General features: G+C 49.9%; 1 protein-coding gene across 6 annotated transcripts; it reads left to right on the top strand.

The window, feature by feature from the left end:
- The first annotated feature begins 394 nt into the window (after positions 1 to 394).
- Prpf40b (pre-mRNA processing factor 40B) lies at positions 395 to 22,711 on the top strand. Of its 6 annotated transcripts, none has more exons than XM_021182739.3 (26): positions 418 to 474; positions 8,683 to 8,763; positions 9,437 to 9,580; positions 9,808 to 9,873; positions 10,571 to 10,598; positions 10,813 to 10,838; positions 10,953 to 11,063; positions 11,364 to 11,484; positions 11,575 to 11,599; positions 11,849 to 12,052; positions 12,258 to 12,384; positions 12,466 to 12,530; positions 12,999 to 13,163; positions 13,264 to 13,372; positions 13,635 to 13,785; positions 14,502 to 14,635; positions 15,124 to 15,238; positions 15,384 to 15,475; positions 20,186 to 20,302; positions 20,451 to 20,588; positions 20,799 to 20,894; positions 21,088 to 21,174; positions 21,343 to 21,520; positions 21,787 to 21,848; positions 21,943 to 22,080; positions 22,161 to 22,711. In XM_021182739.3, exons 1-26 carry the CDS (start codon positions 472 to 474, stop codon positions 22,251 to 22,253), a joined length of 2,676 nt encoding a protein of 891 aa, XP_021038398.1. In that variant the 5' UTR covers positions 418 to 471; the 3' UTR covers positions 22,254 to 22,711. The 6 variants fall into 6 exon arrangements, with proteins under 6 accessions (XP_021038400.1, XP_021038398.1, XP_021038397.1 ...); XM_021182738.3 differs by having other exon boundaries at positions 21,085 to 21,174; XM_029469641.2 differs by lacking the exon at positions 418 to 474 and adding an exon at positions 593 to 629 and having other exon boundaries at positions 21,085 to 21,174.
- Positions 22,712 to 22,745: the final 34 nt, after the last annotated feature.

Genomic DNA, 22,745 nt, shown 5'->3' with positions numbered 1-22,745 from the left:
AGAAAATACGCAGGGAAAAGAGCCGCTCTGTAAACCGCTGTAGTGCCCTCTGCGTGAGAGGAATGAATGGCTCGGTCCGGTCTGGATGGTGAACGCGGAGTCGCGCGCAAGAAGGGGGCTGTGACCCGGGAGAGCCACGCCGCCCTGCGCACCCAGCACGCGGTCAGTCCCAGGCCCGCCCAGGCGCGCTCCGCCCCCGGGGGTGGGCCCAGGCGCGCCCCGCCCCAGGGGGCGGTCCCAGGATTCTGCGCACGTGGGGGCGGGGCCTGGCGCTCCGGGCCGGGGGCGGAGCCGGGCCGGGCACACCGGGCCGGTTGGGGGCTCCGCTCCTCGGCGAGAGCAACCGGAGCCCCGGCCACGAAGGGGTGCGACCCCCCCACTGGCCCCGCCCTCCCGGCCGAAGCCCGGCCAATCAGAGCTGGTTTTACTGGCGAGTGGGCCGAGCCGGCCCAGCTGCTCTGAGGCTCTGGCATGGTAACGTCCCCGCGCGGGGGTGGAGAGGCCCGGGGCTGTCTCACAGCGCCCCCTGCGGCCCGGGCTCGAGCCGGGGAGGCGGGAGGGCCGCCGGGGTACCCGGGACTCTGAGGGAGGGCGAGGGGACCGAGGGGTGAGGAAAAGAAGCCCTGTAGGTAGGTGGGGGCGGGGAGTGAGGGTAGAAGGGGCGGGGAGGCCATTATGGAGCATGGCGGGGGGCGGGGGGCGGGTGCGACCGGGAGCTGAGGGGACGGAGAGCCGAGGCGCTGTGTGAGGAGGAGGAAGGGATGAAGTGAACGGTGGGTCTGTGGAGAAAGGTCGGGGGCGAAGGGAGGGCAGGCGTTGGAAACCAATTGCCAATCCTAGGCTATTTGGCGTGGCCCGTGCCCCTCCCCCAGACCCAGGCTTGTGCCTTTTGGAAGCCCCAAGTGCCCCTTTGGACCTTAGGGGACACCCTTCCTTACCCACCCGTTCACAAAACCTGTCTCCCGAGGCTAGGAGGGGCTTCTGAGGAAAGAGACGTTCCTGGTTTTCACCTCAGAATCGGAGTAGTCCAAGAAATGGAGGAGCAGAGGCCCCTGGGTCCCAACCCTGGCTCTGCCTTCAGACAGACTGTGGTAACTCTGTGTGACCTTGGACAAGTCACTACCTTTCTCTGGGCCTTGAATTTCCCATTGACTTTTAAAAAGGAAAATGGGCAGTATGATAAACGGACTCTCCATCAGTTGCAGAAGGGGGCGGGATTTGAGGAGGGAATTCAGTCGAAGGGGTTCTAGGATGCGGCAAGCAGGAGGATGTTGGAGTGGAGACCTTCAGCTTGACTGGGGAAAATTTCTCGGGATTAACGGATAAGAGATTTAAAGCTTGCAAGGCTGGGTCCTGGCAGGCCTGGGCCTTGGGAATCCCGTTGGAGAAATGGGAGAACTCTATAGACAGAGGAAGTTGAATCCTGGAAGTTCAAAAACGATGAGAACCAGAAGTAACAACATTCTGTTTCTTCGGGAGAGTGAAGAGGTGATGGAGGATCAGAGAAGCAAAATGTTGTAGTCTAGAAAGATCTCTAGGCTCTTTGTGGGGAGCAGAAGAAATGCTAGGGCTTACACACCAGAGTAGAGGCTAGGAAGTAGGTGGGGGAGGGGCTGGTCCTATTTGGGCTCTGCAGGTCAGTGGAGACAACAGGGTGATAGGGCTCAGCTGTTCTTTGCAGCACTCTACATTGAACCTAGGGCCTTGTTAATGCCGGCAAGAATTGTAGTGCTGAACTACTTTGCCAGCCCCGTTTCTTTTTGATGATGGCTGCCTCTTTTTGAGAAACATGCCTCTTAGCCTTCATTTTCTTACAGTTCCTTTGGTGAATAAGTCAGCCCAGGCCTACCTAGGATCAACTGGCTGTCTCAGAATCTCAGGATTGGGATTTAAAAAAAAAAAAAAAAAGATGAGGCTAAGAAATGTCATCTGTGCCATCCTTTCTGGGAGGCAGCTTTATGGGGTCAGACTGCTTGGATTCCAAACCTGCCTCCGCCGTTTAATCTCTGAGAACTGTAGCCACGAAGTAACCTGTTAGAACCCCCGCTTCTCCATGAAATGGGGATACTTTCTCAGAAGGTTGTAAGGATTAAATGGACGTGTGGTGTGACTCTGGCTCATAATATGCACCCAGCAAACATTACCGTTAGCCGTGGTCTCTGTTCTCTTCCCTGTCTCTCTATTCTTGTCTTTTTCCGTGTTCTTCTGAGTGCTCAGTTCTGAGCTACCCCTTAGATCTGAAGGCTGAGAATTGATTACATCTTGTATCAGGATGTTCCCATTGGTCTCCCTGAATATATGATGACTAGATGGCCGAGAGTCTCAGTATTGACTCTCCCCTGCCCTACAATGTGTGTTCTGTTCCGGGGAAGACTGACAAATCTGCTTGTCTTCAGCTTTCTTTCTACTGTCCTTTTGCACTGGTCACTTCAGAGTCCACTTAGAAGTATTACCGTCCCAAAGTTGTATTGGTATTGCAGCAGGTGAGAGGAGCAGAAAAGAAAGGATGGCACAGGGGGAGGGAAGGAAGGCTCTGAAAGGTCCATGGTCATTTCCATTCATCCCATCCCTCTGTCTTCCCTGGGTAACTGATTAAAATGGGCCAGGGTTTGAATTCTGTCCAGAAGTCTCCATACAGTTAGCTTTCTATCCTGTAACCTTTCCCATTGAGTATTTGATACCCACTGCCTTCCACCAAGGTAAAGAATCTCTACTATTCTACATGTTTCTATTACCGACGATAATCAAGAGAATTTATACAAACAAATGAGTGCAAACAGTATTTTAGGTAGTATCCAAAAATCCACCAAGGTTAGGGATGAGACGGTGTCATCAAAGCACTTCAGGTGGAGGGCCACCCTGTCTAGACAGTTGGGGAGTTTGAGAAAGAGAAAACCCAGGCTGTTGAGATGGCTTAGTGGCTTAAGTGCTTGCTGCGATGGCAGAAGGATTGGAGTTCAGATCCCCAGAACATACAAAATGCTCAGCTCCTTGTAATTCTAGCCTTTAGTGCAGAGACTGGATCACCAGAGTGTGACAGCTAGTGAGGCTGGCTTTATCAGAGAGCTCTGAGTTTGGTTGAGAGACCCGGCTCTCCCCAAGGAATAGGGTAAAAGATTGATGAAGGATAAAGGATAATTCCTAACATCAGCTTTGGGCCTCTGCATGCTCATGTGCCCCACATGTCCTCAGACATTATGAAATGGGGAAAGAAAGAAAGCTCATTTCCAAAATGCGGCACACTGGATTGGAGAGGCGGGCACTCTCAGAAGCCCAGTAAACATTCACAGAGGTACAAGCGACTGCCACGTGGTGTGCTTGGTCCTAAGAGGACAGAGTGCTCGGGTGTGCGGGTGTGAATGTGAAAGTAAAACAGAGTGAACATTGGATCATCTTGAACAAAATGAGAGAAATGTAACAATTCCTGTACAGAAAGTTAACTAGGAGGCCCTGGCCGCAGGATGGGCCAGATGTGGGACTGCCTGTAGTGAAAGGCTTTGGATGGTAGATGAAGAGAAAAAAAGTATTTATTTATTTATTGAGATAGTGTTTCCTCCGTGTAGTCCTGGCTCTCTTGTAACTCACTCTAGAATCTGTGGTCTTGAACTCAGAAATTCACCTGCTTCTGCCTCCCAAGTTCTGGGACTAAAGGTGTATGCCACCATGTCCAATTTACTAATTTATATATTTATTTTGAGATAGGGTCTCCCTCTGTAGCTTTGGCTGTCATGGAACTTGATTCAAGATAGCCTTGACTTTTTGGAGATCTACCTGCCTTTGCCTCCAAACTTAAAGGCATATGCCAAATTAAGAACACCTGACTCTAAGTTGAGGAATTTTATAGGGCAGGCAGTAGGCACCACTGTTTGTTCTTAAGATGAGGTTTGAATCTTGATGATTTAGTCACTTTCAGGGAAGGTTAGTATGAAAACACTGCTTTCTGTGGCAGGCACTGTGCTTCTAGGGAGGAGAGATGGGATTTAGTTGGCTCATCTGAAGCCAGCTGTGGGACTGACATACCATTTACCATTACTCTGACCTTTCTCACATGCTAAGAGAGGAGTACCAGTGTGTGAAGTGGCATTCCTTTAAGTCCAGCACTTGGAGATGGAGGCAAGAAGATCAGGAGTTCAGGACCAGTCCAAGCCACTGTCAAGCCACTGTCAAGCCACCAACCTTGGCACATGGCTATAATCCTAGCACTTGGGAGGTTGAGGGGAAAGGATTGTTTGGTTGTAGGTTTGAGGCTAGAGTTAGAGTGGGGTATAGAGCGAGTCCTAGCCAGCCTTATTATAAAGTGATAACCTGTCTCATAGAAGGTTTCCGGAACATTTCGGGGGATATTCAGAGGCTCCTCCAGCTCTAACCTTATCAATGGCCACTGAGTTTGGCAGGACTTGCCAAAACCAAGTCAATGAACTGCCCCACTTTAATTTTTTCTATAATGTCTATTACTCATTTGGATGACAGAGCATGTGCTACAGTGCATGTGTGGGGGTCAGGGGAAAGTTGTGAATCAGTTCTGTTTCTGCTGTGTGGGTCCCAGGGCTCAAATGCAGGTCCTCAGATTTGAAGGCAAGTTCCCTAACCCACTCATTTACTGCTTCATTCATTTGTGAGGCAGAGGCTCTGCAGCCCAGACTGGCCTGGAACTTACTACACAGCCCACAGTGACCCAAGCTCCTGATCCTCCTAGCTCCATCTTCCCAGGGCTGGGATTGCAATGTTGAGCCGCTGTGCTGAGTTACCTCTGCCCTTAAGACTTTACATTTTAGTGGAGTTGCTCTAAATTCATTAAATCCAAGATGTAAGTGAGGAACCATGTTTTTGTTTGTTTTTCTAGAAATACTTTTTCTAAATTATTTATTATGTATGCAATATTCTGTCTGCATTCCAGAAGAGGGCATCAGATCCCAGTATAGATGTCTGTGAGCTATCAAGTGGTTGCTGGGAATTGAGCTCAGGACCTCTGGAAGAAAAGCCAGTGCTCTTAACCTCTGAGCGATCTCTTCAGCCTGTGAACCCATGTTTAATAGAGTATATGTTTAATAGAGTATATGTTTAATAGAGTATATGTTTTGATGCCATGAGATGGTACTTTGGAATTATACCAGTGACTGTAAACTTGTGATGGGTGACTCCTAGCAGGAAGGTGTGTGGTGTTGAACATAAAAAGCAGGCTCTGGCTAGTGCAGTGGGTTGCTGAAGGTTTTCATTGGAAATATTTGTTGGTTGTGAAGTGTGTATAGGACATAGGAGAGGTGCCTGATACACAGTTGAATGCCTGAGCTGGGAGAAGTGAGTGTGGCTGGAGCACAGAGATGGGTATAGAAGAGACTGGCAAGGTCAGTGGCCTCAGAGACCTGGGTAGAGTCTTGGTGTTCACTCTCAGAACAGTGAGAAACCAATGGAGAATTCTATGCAGGTGCTTATGGGTCTGATGTGTATTTTGGAGGGCATTGTGGGTACAGATAGAAGTGGATATGAGGATAACAGTTTGGGAGGCCACATCATAGATCAGATGGGAAAAGTGGTTTGGGCAAGAAGTGTGAGAAGAAATGGAAAGAATACCTAGATGGAAGAACTCTTTTGGAGGTAAAACTGAGAGAGCTGGGTGATATATCAAGAAGGCTCTAGAGAGTGACTCCAAGTCTGTCTTCAACAGATGACTAGATAACATGGTGGTGCTGGGCCTGATAAGACTGAAGGATAATTACTTTGTAGGTTTAAGAGGCTGGATAAATGGTTCAGTGGTTAAGAGCACTGGCTGCTTCTTCCAGGGGACCCTGGTTTGATTCCCAGCACCCATGTGGCAGCTTACATATATCTGTAACTCCATTTTTAGGGCTTCTGACACCTTTACATGTAGGCAAAACACCAATGCACATAACATAATAATGTGGTGTGTATACACACACACACACACACATATTAAAGGCTCTTAAAGCAGCTTAAGTAGAAATAGTGAAATAGTAGAACATAAAATTGGTATCTCCTATGCAAGTCATTTCTAACATTCCATACAGATAAAATCTCCAGAGGATAGGAACAGTACACTTAGTTGAAGGTAGACAATAGAGAATTCTAATAGTTTGGCACATAGCTACTTAGGACAAGGTAAAAAGATATTTCTAGAGATAAAGGTTACAAAGCAGTTTTAACTGGCCAGGCCTCCTCAGGAGCGGGGTAACTGAGAACAGTTGTGAGGCAGCTCCTGTCCGTCCAAACTTCCGCCTCTTTCTAGAGCTCTTGTGCTGGTCCTCAGCTTCTGCTTAGGGAGAAAAACAGCCCTTTAGCCATATCCTCACCTTTTAAAAAGTGTTTGAGCTGGGCTGGAGAGATGGCTCAGAGGTTAAGAGCACTGACTGCTCTTCCAGAGGTCCTGAGTTCAATTCCCAGCAATCACATGGTGACTCACAACCATCTGTAATGGGATCCAGTGCCCTCTTGTGTCTGAAGACAGTGTACTCATACAAAAAATAAATAAATAATTTAAAGGGAAAAAAAAGTGTTTGAGCCAGGCATGGACACACCTCTAATTTCAGCCCCTGGTGGGCTGAGGCAGGAGGATCTCTTGAGTTCTAAGCTAATCTAGTCTACAGAGTAAGTTTCAGGGTAACCAGGGCTACATAGTGGCACCCTGTCTCAAAAACAAAAACAATATAAGACTGTCTGTCTGTGTCTACATCTATGCCCAGAGGCCAGAGGAAGTCAACCAGCATTTTATTCATCCCTCACTGCCAAATTTACTAGACCTAGGGCCTCTCATTGAACCTGGAGGTAGGCTGGCAGCCAGCAAGCCCTAATGATCGCCTTCATAGCACTAGTGTTACAACCATGCACAGTTCTCTGTGTGTGTGTGTGTGTCTGTCTGTCTGTGTATGTGTGTTTGTATATATTATGCTGGCATCCAAACCCAGGTACTCATGCAGCAAGTGCTCTTACCCACTGAGGCATCTCTCCAGCCACCAAAATACATTATATATATATATTTTTTCCATGTATTTAAGTTTGCCTGCATGTACATCTGTGCATCATGCCTGTGTCTGGTACTCATGGAGGCCTACTGGAGTGTGTCAGATCCCTGGAACTGGGGGTATCCACACGTGTGAGCCATCATGTGGGTGCTGGGAAATTGAACCCAGATCCTTGCTCCTGGAAGAGCAGCTGTCTTGTGTGCTGAGGGATGTCTCCTCTGCCCCACCCCAGGTATTTTTGAACAGGTAATAAAACCATATAGTTGGCATATTCATAAGGCATAAAATGACATACTGTGGAAAGTCTCTTCCTTCTGTGCCAGGAAGGATCTAGCCTTTGCTGCTGTTGGAAGATGGGTGGTGTTGAGCACTGGGTGGGAGAGCTGCTCTCAAGCTCTAGTCCATAAAGTGACAAGAGAGTGTCTTTTGTGTCTTATACAATAAAGCCTCACCCCATCTTGCCTCCCTCAGCTTAGCAGCATATCTTTAGATGTTGGCATCAATCCATATCTTAGTAATGAGTTTCCTCATTCTAATGACTGTGTTCCATTTTATGTTTTCGTCTCATTAGTCTTTACTGATGGATATTTCAGCTTATTCTTATTTCTGTTTATAAATATGTTAAAATGAAGATTTTTCACATCTATTATTTTATACATATATACACAATGATTTGTACATCTATCATTCTGTATATAAATATACAGAAAGAGAGAGAATGACATTTTAGAATTTGAAAATTTTATAAAGAGATTTGCTTCCTTAGTTTTAAATTCATTCAGTATTTATTGAGTACCTATTATGTGCCAGACCCAGAGGCAGGTACCAGGAATCCAGCTTTCAGCAAGTCATGTGATCCCAGCCTCTCTGGAATGGCATCACTCTCTAGTAGGGCAAAATATCAGAGGAGAAATTGAAGAAAGCTACTTTAAATAGTATCGTGTGGTCAGCCATTAGGGGCAAGATAGGAACACTTGGACTGTGCAAGCCTGTGTCCACGTTTAGGGTTTGTAAAGAAAAGGCACCATCAGGTGGGGACGATGGTTTAGTAGACATGGAGAATGTGGATGAGTGAACATGAGTCTAGTTAGGGAAGAAGCTGGTTATAAAGAGACCAGTGCTGTAAAGGAGCAGCAGTTTTGGATCAAGTCTTCAACCTAGTAAATTGAACGAGGAAAGATGTCAATCCCTAACTGGCTTGAGAGAGGGGCAAGGAAGTGGGTTGAAGTCATGGGAAGAATCACATGCCTGTTGCAGCGCCTTCTGTGCCTCTGTTGTGGCATTGGCAAAATGGGAACTCCCAAAGTAAAAATGATATGAAGGAGCCGGGCATGGTGGTGCATGCCTTTAATCCCAGCACTTGGGAGGCAGAGGCAGGCGGATTTCTGAGTTCAAGGCCAGCCTGGTCTACAAAGTGAGTTCCAGGACAGCCAGGGCTATACAGAGAAACCCTGTCTCGAAAAACAAAAAAACAAAACAAAACAAAAAAAATGATATGAAGGACTCCATCATCTGGCTTTCTGGGCTAGCACTAGAGTGTAGAGCTTAGAAGGGCTCAGGCTTGGGATGGGCAGGAAATAAATGGGGCTTGGAAACTCCCTCCTCAACTTGTGTTTCTCTTTCATCTTCACCCTTCTGCTTCCCTTCTGCAAAAGCCCATCTCTGTGCCCATCCTGGGTCCTATGACTTTTCTCTCCCTCAACAGTCGGTTCCCGATTCTGGTCCCCGGCCCCCAGCAGCGCCTGCCCCCTTCCCACCGGGGCCCCCCATGATGCCACCACCCTTCGTAAGTTTTATGTGTTTCCCTGGGCTTGGCTTTTCCAGCCTGCACCCTCAGCCCCCACCCTACCACTGCTGTGTTGCCAGGAACAACCTGTTACACAGCCTTTGCTGCCATTGGAAGATGGGTGGTGTTGAGCACTGGGTGGGAGAGCTGCTCTCAAGCTCTAGTCTATAAAGTGACAATTGTCCCTTTTTGTTTTGTCTTTGGGATGCCAGGGGCTGGAGGCAGGAGACATGGAAGGGAAAGACTTCAGCAGAGCGAGGCCTGGGAGGCTTCTGTTTTTCACTATTCCTTACTGTGCTCCTTATAAAAGCCTCTGCCTTTGGGCTGGAACATCATTGGTGGTCATGAGTTAGAAAGGGATGGGATGCAAGAGACTAGGACCCTGCCTTGTCCCTTCCTCCCTCCACAGGCTTCAGGGGTGCAGCCTCCCTAGTCTGTCACTGTTTCCTTGCCCTTTTCCTCTCCCTCCCTCATCAGGAAGCTGTGTGCTTGCCATTATGCCCGAGAACTCCTACCTGTCTTTCTCAGTAGTGGGGAGGGAGACAGTCTTATGCCTTTTACTTCTCAATGGAAAGCCTTGGAATCACCTCTAGGCCGGGATGAGGGCTGGGTAGTTCTGAGATAGTGGTCTCTGCCATAATAAGACAGTTTCTTTTTCTTTCCTCATTTCCAGATGCCCCCTCCAGGGCTCCCACCTCCTTTTCCTCCGATGGGGCTCCCCCCTATGAGTCAGAGACCACCAGCCATTCCCCCCATGCCACCTGGCATACTGCCCCCAATGCTTCCACCAATGGGGGCACCGCCACCACTTACACAGGTAACTGCTTTCCACAGGGGTCTTTAGCTGGGAGGGAAGGGAATTTTGGGCTAGATGCATGCCTGTTTGTCTGCTGAGTGACTAAAGCAGTTCTTAGGCACGTGACTGTCCAGAACCTGAAGATTATCAGAGTGCGCACCCATGGTGAGGGTCAGAACCCCAAAGGGATCTTCCTTTGCCTTGCCCTTCCTCACCCTAACATTGGCTGCTGGTCTTTATATCCATAGATACCAGGAATGGTCCCTCCGATGATGCCCGGGATGCTGATGCCAGCGGTGCCTGTCACTGCAGCGGTAAGCACGCGCTGGGGGGCTAGCAGGAAGCAGGCTCTGTCTGACTTGGAATGCATGGAGCTGCACTCTGTTCTTCCCTCCTGTCTTATCTCCCGTGGTCCCTGGCTGCAGTCCTCACATTCACATTCTCGACAGCCATACTCAGCAGTTGTGGTTCCCTCCCTCTCAGTGGGACGAAGGCAACATGCTCGCTCCCTCCCTCCCTCCCTCCCTCCCTCCCTCCCTCCCTTCCTTCCTTCCTTCCTTCCTTCCTTCCTTCCTTCCTTCCTTCCTATGCCACTCAGCACCTTAGAGAACACACTCATCCGGATACTCTGCATCCTACACATGCTGAGAAGGCTTCTCCATACCACATCCTCTTTTCCTCTGGAAGGGGCAGTGGCCCCTTCTTGTGCTGCTGTTGCTCAGTGTAGTGGAGTCTTGAGTTGGGTGTTGAATTTTGACATCTATTGTGAAGAGATGGATCCCAGGAGTTGGCTCAACAAAACACTCTTATGGAAAATGAAGAAAGGAGCTGCTGGGATCTGAGATCACAGCCTTGGTGGGGGTGGAGGGAATAGGACTGTTAGTCGGCAGAGATCCCTGGGAACAGGACACACAGATCCTGGCCTGGCCTGCTTCTCCATTCCCCCATGGCCTGGGTCCTGGGGGCCACCGGGCTTGGCCCCAACCCTTCCCCCTCCTCTTTCTTCGGCAGACGGCTCCGGGTGCGGACACCGCCAGCTGTGAGTCTTCTGGGGGCCTGCTCCCCCCAGGCTCGGAGGTTGGGGGGCACAGGGGAGAGGGGACCATGGACTGGAGCCCACGCTGGATCATGCCTGTTGGGATGTTGATGGGAACAGGGGAACATTTATGGGATGGAATAAGGGAGGACTAAGTGGGGAGAAGATGGGAATTTGGAGCAAGGGCTTAGTAGGCTTCTTTTGCCTTCTTTTCTAGCTGCTGTGGCTGGAACAGGCCCTCCGGTGAGTGCTTCTAGTCTAGGTCTCTGGGTAGAAAGTGGGAGGGAGGCTGATGCCTAAGTCTTTGGGAAAGGAGCCTCATGACAATTCTGTGCTCTCCCCCCCCCCCTCCCCCAGAGGGCCTTATGGAGTGAACACGTGGCCCCTGACGGGCGCATCTACTACTACAATGCTGATGATAAGCAATCCGTGTGGGAGAAGCCCAGCGTACTCAAGTCTAAGGCAGAGGTCCTGAGTGGGGCTTTCTGGTTCTTCCTTTCAGCTTCCCTGGTCCTTCCAAGTTCTCGCCTCCTTTGAGCCTCCAACCATTCTCATTGTGGTTCCTCTGACCCCAAGATCCCTGACCACCTCCATGCTCCTTGTAACTGCCTCCCTAGGATCTTAGGAAGTCCACTTCCCCCTCAGGCAAGGCCAGGTGGCAACTAAAGACTATTGTCTTTACTGTCTTGTACTCACTGGGTCCCCTTAGCCCCTGCCAGGCTGGAGAGCACTCCAGGTGCTGATGACTTTTGACCCCTTCCCTTACAGCTGCTGCTGTCCCAGTGTCCCTGGAAAGAGTATAAGTCAGACACAGGGAAGCCTTACTACTACAACAACCAGAGTCAGGAGTCTCGTTGGACTCGGCCCAAGGACCTGGATGACCTGGAAGGTGAGGCATGCTGGAGGGAGAGGGGGAAGACTGGGCAAGGCTGCTGGGAGTCCTTTGCTATCCCGTGACTGCTCTCTTTTCCCCTTACAGCCCTAGTCAAACAAGAGTCTGCAGGGTAAGTCTGTTGACTCTGTATCCTTCCTTCCTTCCTTCCTTCCTTCCTTCCTTCCTTCCTTCCTTCCTTCCTTCCTTCCTTGGAGCACTCTGGGGAGAGAGTGGACTCACTGTTAACCTTCCTCTGTGGGAAGAGGAGTCTTACTTCTTTATGGGTTCAGCTGCTTTTTAGACCCAGGCTAGAGAACCTGGCCACCCCTACCTTCCTGTTCCTGCTTTAGTACACCATCGCTCTTTGGCTTGCCTGCAGAAAACAGCAGACCCAGCAACTACAGACACTACAGCCACAACCACCTCAGCCACAGCCTGACCCTCCACCTATACCTCCGGGTCCCATCCCAGTGCCTATGGCCCTCCTGGAACCTGAACCAGGTCGAAGTGAAGACTGTGATGTGCTGGAGGCTGCCCAGCCCCTGGAGCAGGGCTTCCTGCAGCGGGAGGAGGGCCCCAGCAGGTATGGGTTGCCCCCCCTTCATTGCAGCCTCAAACTCTCCATCCTCATTCTCTTTAGAGCCTTGGGAGGGACATGTCAGGAGCTGAGCATGACCCTGGAAGGGCTTTCTGGGGAACAAGAAAAGGACAATAAATTGCTGAGAGTGCAGGGCACTGAAAACTGTAAGGATTATGGGCACCGTGGCTGAGTCCCTTCTACTCTCCAGCTCTACTGGACAGCATCGGCAGCCACAGGAAGAGGAGGAAGCTAAGCCAGAACCAGAGCGATCTGGCCTCAGTTGGAGCAACCGGGAGAAGGCGAAACAGGCTTTCAAAGAACTGCTAAGGGACAAGGTGCTGGGGGTGGTGTTCCCAGGGAAGGCCTGGAGGGTTGGAAAGTTAACAGGCTCTGAGACCTGTGCCTCTCTGTTCCAGGCTGTCCCTTCCAATGCTTCATGGGAACAGGCCATGAAGATGGTAGTCACTGACCCCCGCTACAGGTATGCTTGAGTCAGAGTGGATAGTTCTTGTTGGTGAAAGCAACTGGGCCAGGAACTCTCTGAGATGTCCCAATTTGAATTGACATTCAACTGAGTTGGCTCCCAATTGGGTGCTGACACTCAGGTCTAAGTGGCTGGGATGGGCTGCAAGAGAAGGAAAAGCTAGAATAGCTCCAAGATTCAAAGAGGGAAATGGTACAGCCATGAGATGCTTAGTAAATGGTTACTGGCTTGAATTAAAATTAGGGAAATAGGGGCCCTAAGGAGACAGATGTCTGATGGTAACTTGAGAACACTGGAGCAACAGGGTCCAGTATTTCTTTCCCTCATGCCTCATCCCACCCACCTGTATGTTAGGTCCCCAATTTGGTGTGGTGGAGACCTTTCCCCCATGTCTGTGACCCTGCTTCATGGGCTAACAGGGTAATTCACGCTGCATCCTCTCCTTTCCTCAACTGTCTACTCTAGTGCCTTGCCCAAACTAAGTGAGAAGAAGCAGGCGTTTAATGCTTACAAGGCTCAGCGGGAGAAGGAGGAGAAAGAGGAGGCCCGGCTGCGAGCCAAGGAGGCCAAGCAGACTCTGCAGCATTTCCTGGAACAGCATGAACGCATGACCTCCACCACCCGCTACCGGTCAGGGAACTGTACTAGACTGGGCTGTGGCTCAGGGACCCTGAGAACACACAGGTGCATGGCCGGTTCTCTACCTACTCACAGCCCATGTGCTCCACAGGCGGGCAGAACAGACTTTTGGGGACCTGGAGGTCTGGGCTGTGGTCCCTGAGAGAGATAGAAAAGAAGTTTATGATGATGTCCTCTTCTTCCTGGCCAAGAAGGAGAAGGTAATGGACAGTCACTGGCTGGACTCTGCTGCCCTCCATTTCTTGTGGACCTGGCTGCTCAGTGTCCCTTCTGAATTGGAAGCTGGTGTGGAACTTTGTCACGAGCCAATAACCCTGGGTGAGGGAGGGCAAGGAGGACACTGGTTTGTGACCTGACCTGGGATTCCTCTCCATTGTGGGACCCAGAAGTCTTGAGTCTTGTCCTCCTTTCCAGGATCCTCCCATGCTGGCCCTGCCTCACTTTAACCCTGTGTCTTCCCAGGAACAAGCCAAGCAGCTCCGGCGTCGGAATATCCAGGCCCTGAAGAGCATCCTGGATGGGATGAGCAGTGTCAACTTCCAAACCACTTGGTCCCAGGCCCAGCAGTACCTCATGGATAACCCCAGCTTTGCTCAGGACCAGCAGCTACAGAGTAAGCCTGGCTCTCTGTTCTTCCCTCCGCACTGTCCTGAGACCTTCGAGCTGCCCCCTTGCCCACCCCCTTACGTTTGGTTACTGTTCCTCTTGGGATTTGGGGGTTCCAGATGTTTGATGTCACCTCTCTGGTTGGCTGGCTTTGTGTGTGTAGTGCGACAGATTAAACCTTGGCCCTTACATACATTTTAGGTCAGCCTGTATCTTATTTTTTTACTTTATTTTGTGATGGTAAGAATTTGACCTGGGGTATCAGTTAGGCAAAGTACTCTACTACTGAGTTTAACCCCTAGTCCTGGGGTCCACTGTTTATATGAACACTGTATGTCTTTTAGGAATAGAAATGTGAAATTCCTAGAGATGATGGTGATGGTATCTATAGATCATGGTGAACATGGTCTTGTGGGCCTTAACTGTAGTTAGGAGTTGTTGGACCTTCTGAGCCTGCGCTGAAGCCTGACTGTGTCCAGTTCCCCAGGATGTGATGCCTCAGATTGCAGGATAACTAGGTTTCCAGGGTGGTTTCTAAAAGCTGAATTCATCAGAGTTGAATGCTTGCTAATTTTTTTCAGTACAATTAATACTCTTGCCCAAGAACTCCCAGTATAGTGACTGCTCCCATATAACCCTGCTTCACCTACATGGGAAGCATTCTTGAGGTCCGAGGGACGGCCTACTGATCTGGTACGTGCTAAGCTTCTTCCCTGCCCGTAGACATGGACAAGGAAGATGCACTTATCTGCTTTGAGGAGCATATCCGGGCTTTGGAGAGAGAGGAGGAGGAAGAGCGGGAACGAGCCCGGCTTCGGGAGCGGCGACAGCAGCGGAAGAATCGGGAGGCCTTTCAGGTATTTCATACTCCTCATGATCAGAGGTTGGCTCAGCTCTGCTCTGCTCTAGAGCACAGCCTTTTTGCAGTGGCCTGCCTCTGAACGAGGTTGGCTGTTGACTGGCCTCTTTGAAGTTCCACCAGGCCACTCTGCAGAAGTGCTCCTTCAGGGAGATAGGCTGTATGTACCACCCTCAGACAGGAGTGGCAGCTAGACCAAGTGTCTTTTCCTTTGGGTGAGAGCCAGACAGGTAGTTTTCCTCGGCTTAGGAGTGGTAGTGGGTTGATGAAGCTGATCATAGCAGGAAACTGTGCTCTGAGGTAGGTCTGTGATTCATGGCCTCCAGGCTGGCATATTGGCTGTATGTTCATGCTTTCTCTGTCTGTAGTGCCTTTGCCTGAGTTGCCTCTGCTCGTCCCTCTGCCATCCCTTTTCTCCTCCTTAGACATTGGTCATGTGTCCCCAACTATCTCATTCTCCTCCTCTTGTGGCCTTTTCCTGTGCAGAGCTTCCTGGACGAGCTGCATGAGACAGGGCAGCTGCACTCCATGTCCACCTGGATGGAGCTGTACCCGGCAGTCAGCACTGATGTTCGATTTGCCAACATGCTGGGCCAGCCGGGTAAGGCAGCCAGGCTTCCCCCTTGTCTGCTCTGCTTTCCTACCCTGCCAGCCTCTCTGGACCTAACTCCCTGGTCCTGGCCGTGACCCTACCCTGAGCCTTGGGAAGCTGCCGCCCGCCAGGCCCCATCTCTCCCTTTCTGCAGGCTCTACTCCTTTGGACTTGTTCAAGTTCTATGTGGAGGAGTTGAAGGCTCGATTCCACGATGAGAAGAAGATCATAAAGGATATCCTTAAGGTGAGGGAGACCTGGGGTTACACATGGGTAGACTGGGTGTAAGCCACATTCCCTGAACCGGGACTCCCTAAGTCATGTTTTCCAGGAACCTGGCAGCTTGCATTGGGGATACAAGTAGACATATTTTCTAGCAAGATGTAGTGATTGATGCAGGTCAGCTTTCCCAGAACTTGAGAAACTGAGGCAGGAGGATTGCCACAAGTTCAAAGCCAGTGTGAGGAAGAAAGTACCAACCAGGTTGAAACCCTGTGTCAGAAAAAATAGACTAAAAACCAAAGCAACAAATCATTGTTTTGCTCTTCTATGAGAAGTATTAGCCAGGGACAGGGGTTACCAGGAAAGGTGATGTGGACCCCACCCTCAGGATGAGGAGATGGAGGGGTGGGGTGTTGTGACATAGGGGTGCTACAGGAGAAAGGGCACGCCAGCCCAAGGGGCAAGCATAGCATTTGTAAACTCGAATTCCCATATGCTAAGCTGCTGCCTGCCTGCTGCTGCTGCCTGCCTGCCTGGACGGGGTTTTGAAGAATTTGGAATTTGTTGCTAATACTTTACAATCTGGAGATTTCACATAAAAGCCTGTTTTGTTTTGGTTTTTGAGACAGGGTCTTATGTATTCCAGGCTGGCCTTGAACTCCTGATCCTTCTTTCACTTCCACATGCTGGGATTATAGTGTACACCACTGTGCCTGGCTTCACATAAAATCTTCAGTGTCTCTTGCCAGTGTGGATGATGTCAGCACTGGGCTCGTTCTGCAAGGCGTACCATGGACACTGGCTGAGATGCCATTGCCCTCTTAGAGGAGGAGGGTGAGGCGTTCTTCACCTCACTACATCTTAGTGCTGGCAAGTGTCAGCTGCTGTTCACTAGTCCATGTGCCCTGTCATTTTCTCTACTGGAGAAATAGTTGTTCATGTTTGTCAAACTCTCAAGTGTAAGTGAAGGGATCTTTCTGTTCCAAAAGGAAAAAATGTATTTCTTCATGGAAGTGAATACTATTTTAAATACATATCTCTATTAGTATGCTAATAGAAACTCTAACATCAGCCGGGCGTGGTGGCGCACGCCTTTAATCCCAGCACTCGGGAGGCAGAGGCAGGCGGATTTCTGAGTTCGAGGCCAGCCTGGTCTACAGAGTGAGTTCCAGGACAGCCAAGGCAACACAGAGAAACCCTGTCTCGAAAAACCAAAAAAAAAAAAGAAACTCTAACATCCTGATAGTAAACACTATTCTATTCTAGTAAATACTGTATGTATTAAGATACCATACAGTATGGTGACTAAAAGCAGGACCTAGGGGTAAAGAGTCCAGATTAGGGGCTTGAGAGATGGCTCAGTGGTTAAGAGCACTGACTACTCTTCCAGAGGTCCTGAGTTCAATTCCCAGCAACCACATGGTGGCTCACAACCATCTGTAATGGGATCTGATGCCCTCTTCTGGTGTGTCTAAAGACAGCTACAGTGTACTTACATACATAAAATAAATCTTTTTTTTTTTTTTTAAAGAGTCCAGATTAAGCCCTTAAGAACTTTTCTAAGCATTAGTTTGTCTCAGAAATGGTAAGGAACCCCCAGTTACCAAAGATAGCAACTGTGTGTCTTACGTGGAGAGGGACATGGTACTGTTAGGCAGATTGCCTTACAAAGCCATGAATGTTGTATTGTAATACAGTCACCTGTTCAATATGGACTTAATAAACCAAGCACCGTGGCTCACACCTTTAATCCCAGTGCTTGAAGGCGAGGAGCAGGTGAGCTGCAGGTCAGCCTGGGCTGCACAACGGATCCCATCTAAAAACCTGAATAAATTTCCCTAAGAGTTCAATGTTTCAAAGTTACTCTTCAGTGAGATGCATCATATTGACCTGGGGTTTTCTCCTATTTCTCTGAAACCACATGCCCTCTAGAGCTTTACAAAGGGCTTTGGATTGAACTACACTTTTTAGCTCACCCTTGTCTCTGGACTTGATCTCAGTACTCTCCAATTATCAGTGCTCTTTGATACAAAGGTTGGAGAACCACATCATGCCAGAGACTGGGTTAGAGGGATATAAGAGGGTGAGGGGAAGACCAGTCAGGCAGCTGTTGAAGAATCTAAGTGGCAAAAAAGAAGAGCAAGACACTATAGGGATGCTGAGAAGAAAACAGCATCAAGGCCAAGTCTGGAGGTGGCTCTTCCCCTATTTTCTAATAGAAAAACTTGTATCTCTTTTGTGCCTTAGGGTACCATGTATAAGATTTTTATTAAAAAGATGGTTATAGTTCGTTGGGCATGGTGGCAGATGCTTTTAATCCCATCACTTGGAAGGCAGGGGCAGGTGGATCTCTGAGTTAAAGGCCAGCCTGGTCTAGAGTGAGCTCTAGGACTGCCAGGGCTACACTGAGAAACCCTGTCTTTTAAGATTTATTCATTTTATTTACATGAGTACACTGTCACTGTCTTCAGACACGCCAGAAAGGGGCATCTGATCCAATTACAGATGGTTGTGAGCCACCATGTGGTTGCTGGGAATTGAACTCAGGACCTCTGGAAGAGCAGTCAGTGCTCTTAACCATCTCTCCAGCCTGAAAAACTGTCTTAAAGATGGTGAAAGTTGGGCTGGTGAGATGACTGAGTAGGTAAAGGGGTTCACCACCAAGCCTGAGGACCTTAGTTTTATTCTCAGGAACCCATACTAGGAGGAAAGAGCCAACTTCACATGTGCCATGGCACATGGGTGCCCACATATATACAAAATAAATGTTTAGACTCTGGATAGAACCAGTAAAATAAAATCGCCAGGCTGTTTTGTGAAGTGAATGGCAATTCTTATTGTTAAGTGTTAAAGATTGTAAGCAACGAGGGTTGAGCCATAAGAGGTGCCTACAGAAGACAAGCATTCCAGTTGGGACGTGATCCTTTAAAACAGCTTGGGCAGGGAGGAGTAAAGCCAACGAAGGATAGATGTCTATCCGAAGATAGCTAACATTTGGTTAGAGGAACTAGTGGCCTGATGGGTTTTATCTACCCAAAGCAACTGGTTATTTTAGACTTCTAGCCTTCGTTTGAGATCCTAGCCATGGAGGCCTGATGATCTTAGAAGTTCCTGTGGCCGTCCATCCAGTCACATGAACTGCAGGGCATCTCTCGTCACCTAAGGCTGCAGGGTCCTGAGCTTGGAGCAGGTAGAAGATTAGCGATGGGACAGGAGAGCCGCTGCATTAGAAGAGTAGCCAGTCTGGCATGGGTTGGACACTGCTAGGGAAGATGGAGATCAGGTAAAAGTTAGTGTAAGGGCAAAGTGACCAAAAAAGGCCCTGGAGAGGAGAGTACTGCACACATCTCACAGTAATCTGCTCTTTGGCCCAAAAACCTCTGTGAATTGGGGACAATCCATATATAAGAGATAAATAACAGCTAGAATTTTTTTTTTTTTTTTTTACCATTTTGTCAAGTGTCTTGCTTATAACAGCCTCTTACTGTTTATTTCTTTTCCTTGTGCTGTGTCTAAGGAATTGAAACCGAGGGAAAGAACCAGTTAGTTAGCTTGAGACGCTAAAAGCAAGATGGAGGGATATTCTAAGTGAAGTGAGCTGTGTGCTTCTGGGGAGGAGAGTGAAGAGGATGTAGTCCAAGCCTTCCCAGGGGAAGGCCCGTACTAGGGAGATAAGGGCTGCCATGCAAGCACAAGGACCTGTGCTTGAGTCCTCAGCACCTACATAAAATCTGGGTATGCTTGCAACCCCAGCCTTGAGGCATGGCAGAGACATGATCCTGGCCTGATAGTTTAACAAAAATAGAAGGCTTCAGCTTCAGCGAGACTGAGGTCTCAAGGGAGGGAGACAGAGAGCTGTATACCCAAAGTCCTCTTGTTGTGACCTCACTCTTATAGAAAGGATGTGTTCAGGAAGGGCTGAGCCTTGACAGAGAAAAGACTCCTGGGAAAAAGCAATATATACTCCTGCCATCAGCAGGCAGGAAGACTGGAGGAAGCCAGCTGTGTGAAAGGACAGGAAAGCTGGCCTGTGACACAGTATTCCATTTACCTATCAGCTTGGCCAAGTGAGATTCCTCTCCTGCACCTTAACTTCACTAGCACATGGAGGCTTTTTGGTGAGAAATACAGAACCTGGCTGTGTACTTAAGACAATGAACATGATTTAAATATTGATGGAGAGCTATACACTTGATGGCCAACATCTTCCTGGACCTATGCATTCAGGGTAGGTGTAGTGGCTGAAAGCAGATTTGGGATTTAGACCTGGGATGTTAGAATAAGTGATTTCATTTTTCTGGTCTGCATAAAATTAGAAGACTGCCCTAGTATGAGAGGATTAGTGGAGAAATGTGTCAAGCACTCAGGAGAACCAGTTACCCAGTAAGCACCCAGAACAAGAGGCAAAGGGTATAGACCAGACGTTAAGCATGCATGGCAGCTTCCATGAGCAGCAGGAAGGCCCAGCTGTGGCCAGAGGAACAAAGACCTAATTGTAAAAACTCAGTCATCTATCAAGACGGAAGACACTTGCTGACTCTTTTGGCTCCGTATGAATCCACACAGGTCGGATGGGGCCAGTAAGATGAAGACTTAGCATGGTTTCTAAGGTGTGTCACAAGTCTTATGGATCCTATTTGAGGGCAGAGGCCAGGCTTGAACACCTTGCAGCCTGATCCCTTTTGCCCACTGGCCTGTGGTACCCCTGGCCTTCACACACTGCTGTGCCCACAGGACCGGGGCTTCTGTGTGGAGGTGAACACAGCATTTGAGGACTTCGCCCACGTCATAAGCTTTGACAAGAGGGCTGCTGCGCTGGACGCAGGCAACATCAAGCTGACCTTCAATAGTGTGAGGGGATGGGCAAGGCTGGGTGGTCCTCTCACTTACCCCAATGTCTTGTTCCTCCTAACTGCCCTGCTGATTATCTTGGGTTTGGGACACATCTTCCTACCTCTTCAGGTACCCCTGACCCTATTCTGTTTCTCTTTGCCTTCAGCTGCTGGAAAAAGCAGAGGCACGGGAGAGGGAACGGGAAAAGGAGGAGGCCCGAAGGATGCGGCGCAGAGAAGCTGCCTTTCGAAGCATGCTGAGGCAGGCCGTGCCTGCTCTGGAACTGGGCACTGCCTGGGAAGAGGTCAGAAGCACAGCCTGGTCCCAATCACCCTCAGGCCTGAGGGCAGCGGAGCTTCTCCACCACTGAGGGCCCACCCCAGTCACAGCACAAGCCCTGGGCCAGCTCCAGTTCCCTTCCTTCCTCTGCCCCAGCCCTGCCCAGTTCTCGTGGCGGTGTCCAAGCTGGTCCAGGCAGGGCCTGGTCTGATCAGCAGTGCTCTCCCCGTTCAAGGTCCGTGAGCGCTTTGTGTGCGACTCAGCCTTTGAGCAGATCACCCTGGAGTCGGAGCGGATCCGGCTCTTCCGAGAGTTCCTGCAGGTGTTGGAGGTAAGGCACTTGGCCACCCTGATCTGTGTATCTTTGAACTCTAGGCCTGCATGAGACCTTCAGTAGCTTGTCACCATGAAGGCTCTTTTACCTGCCCAGCTAAAGGGAAGGACTGAGGGTGCCCAAGAATAGACAGAGGGCCCTAGCTGAGACAGGAAGGCAAGGTTCTCACCTCTCCCTCTGCCTCTAGCAGACTGAATGCCAGCACCTCCACACCAAAGGCCGAAAGCATGGCAGAAAGGGCAAGAAACACCATCGCAAGCGTTCACACTCGCCCTCAGTGAGTCGGCAGGTAGAGGGACATGGGTGAGGCTGGACTGTTTCATAGAAATTAAACACCTCTCCCCATACATTATCTCCTTGGCTCTGGACTCCCTGTCCCGAGTCCCAGATGAGGGCTTCTGGAAGACAGAACCTCTGGGCTGACCAGTATTACTCATCTGCCTAGGGCTCTGAGTCGGATGAAGAGGAGCTGCCTCCACCATCCCTCCGGCCCCCCAAGCGGAGGAGGCGGAACCCCTCAGAATCTGGCTCTGAGCCCTCCTCCTCACTTGATTCAGTTGAAAGTGGGGGTGCTGCTCTTGGAGGACCAGGCTCCCCATCTTCCCACCTTCTTCTTGGGTCAGGTAAGCAGTTTCTAGGAGCCCGAGAACTAGGGCCCACCCCAGTCACAGCATAAGCCCTGGGCCAACTCCAGTTCCCTTCCTTCCTCTGCCCCAGCCCTGTGGGTGCTAGAATAGAGGCACAGCAAATCCCAGACCCCTGAGGGGCTGACTGGGATGGGAGGGCCTCACTGTGGAGCAAGACTTCCTATCTCTGCCCAGGCAAGGAGCTGCCTTCTCCCAGTGGGACTCACCATAGATTTTTAAAAAAAAACCAAAAAACCCTATAGATCATGGTCTTCGGAAAACCAAGAAACCAAAAAAGAAAACCAAGAAAAGAAGACACAAGTCGGTGAGTGGAGGAGTCGTCTTGAGATTCTGCAGTCATGTCACCTGCCTCCCAGCTGTGCTGCTCAACTGCTGAGATGGGCTCTGAACTCTTACAGACCAGTCCTGATAGTGAGACGGACCCCGAAGACAAAGTTGGTAAGGAGAGTGAAGACAGAGAACAGGAACAGGACAGGGAACCCCGGCAGGCAGAGCTCCCTAACCGTTCCCCAGGCTTCGGAATCAAGAAGGAGAAGGTGAATGGGAGGACCTGGCTTTCGCCCCAGCCTGTGACACAGACTAGGGGGCTCAGGTAAGTCACACCTTTGCTCAACAGACAGGCTGGGACACATCAGAAAGCGAGCTGAGTGAGGGGGAGCTGGAGAGGCGAAGGCGAACACTCCTACAGCAGCTGGACGACCACCAATGACCCCACGAGCTACTTTCTGCCTTGGACTTCGTGAGGCAGTGGCTCCAGGGTCGCCTCAGCATCTGCCTCAGACTCCTTCGTCTTGTCTGGTCTGTGTCCACTTTTCCTAAAGTAACCCACCCCAACACACTACTGTTGCACCTCTCAAGGTTGCTTTTGGTGTTGAAGGGTCCCCTAGTTCTCTGACAACTAGTGCAGTCCTTGCCCTCAGCCCCAGACCAGAGATGGGCAGTCATACCACGGGGTGGGTGATGCCAGTAGATAGTGTGAGAAGGGGTCTCCAGGAAAGAGACAGGCTGCTTGGACACAGCCTGGGTGGCCGAGGGCAGGGTCCTCACCCTCTAGCATCAGTGCCTGCTCTTGCCTGACCTGGCCTTGGGGCTCCACCACTGCTTCCTCTCCCCTGGGACCCGATGTATGTGTTCTGTTTTGTTTTTTAAATAATATTTATAACATGATCTACAACTACTTTGTCCTCTTCATGTACTCCAC

Source organism: Mus caroli, unplaced genomic scaffold, assembly GCF_978045245.1.
Source record: "Mus caroli unplaced genomic scaffold, Mus_caroli_1 scaffold_16, whole genome shotgun sequence".
Classification (NCBI taxonomy): Eukaryota; Metazoa; Chordata; class Mammalia; order Rodentia; family Muridae; genus Mus; species Mus caroli.
Note: the sequence above shows the minus strand (reverse complement) of the source record. Positions and strands in the feature narration are given on the sequence as shown.

What these genes read in the sequence shown, in the direction of transcription:
- Prpf40b (XM_021182738.3), top strand. An exon ending in CACCGCCACCACTTACACAG is followed by an intron (nt 9,581 to 9,807) that starts GTAACTGCTTTC and finishes TTATATCCATAG; the next exon opens with ATACCAGGAATGGTCCCTCC. An exon ending in GTCACTGACCCCCGCTACAG is followed by an intron (nt 12,531 to 12,998) that starts GTATGCTTGAGT and finishes TGTCTACTCTAG; the next exon opens with TGCCTTGCCCAAACTAAGTG.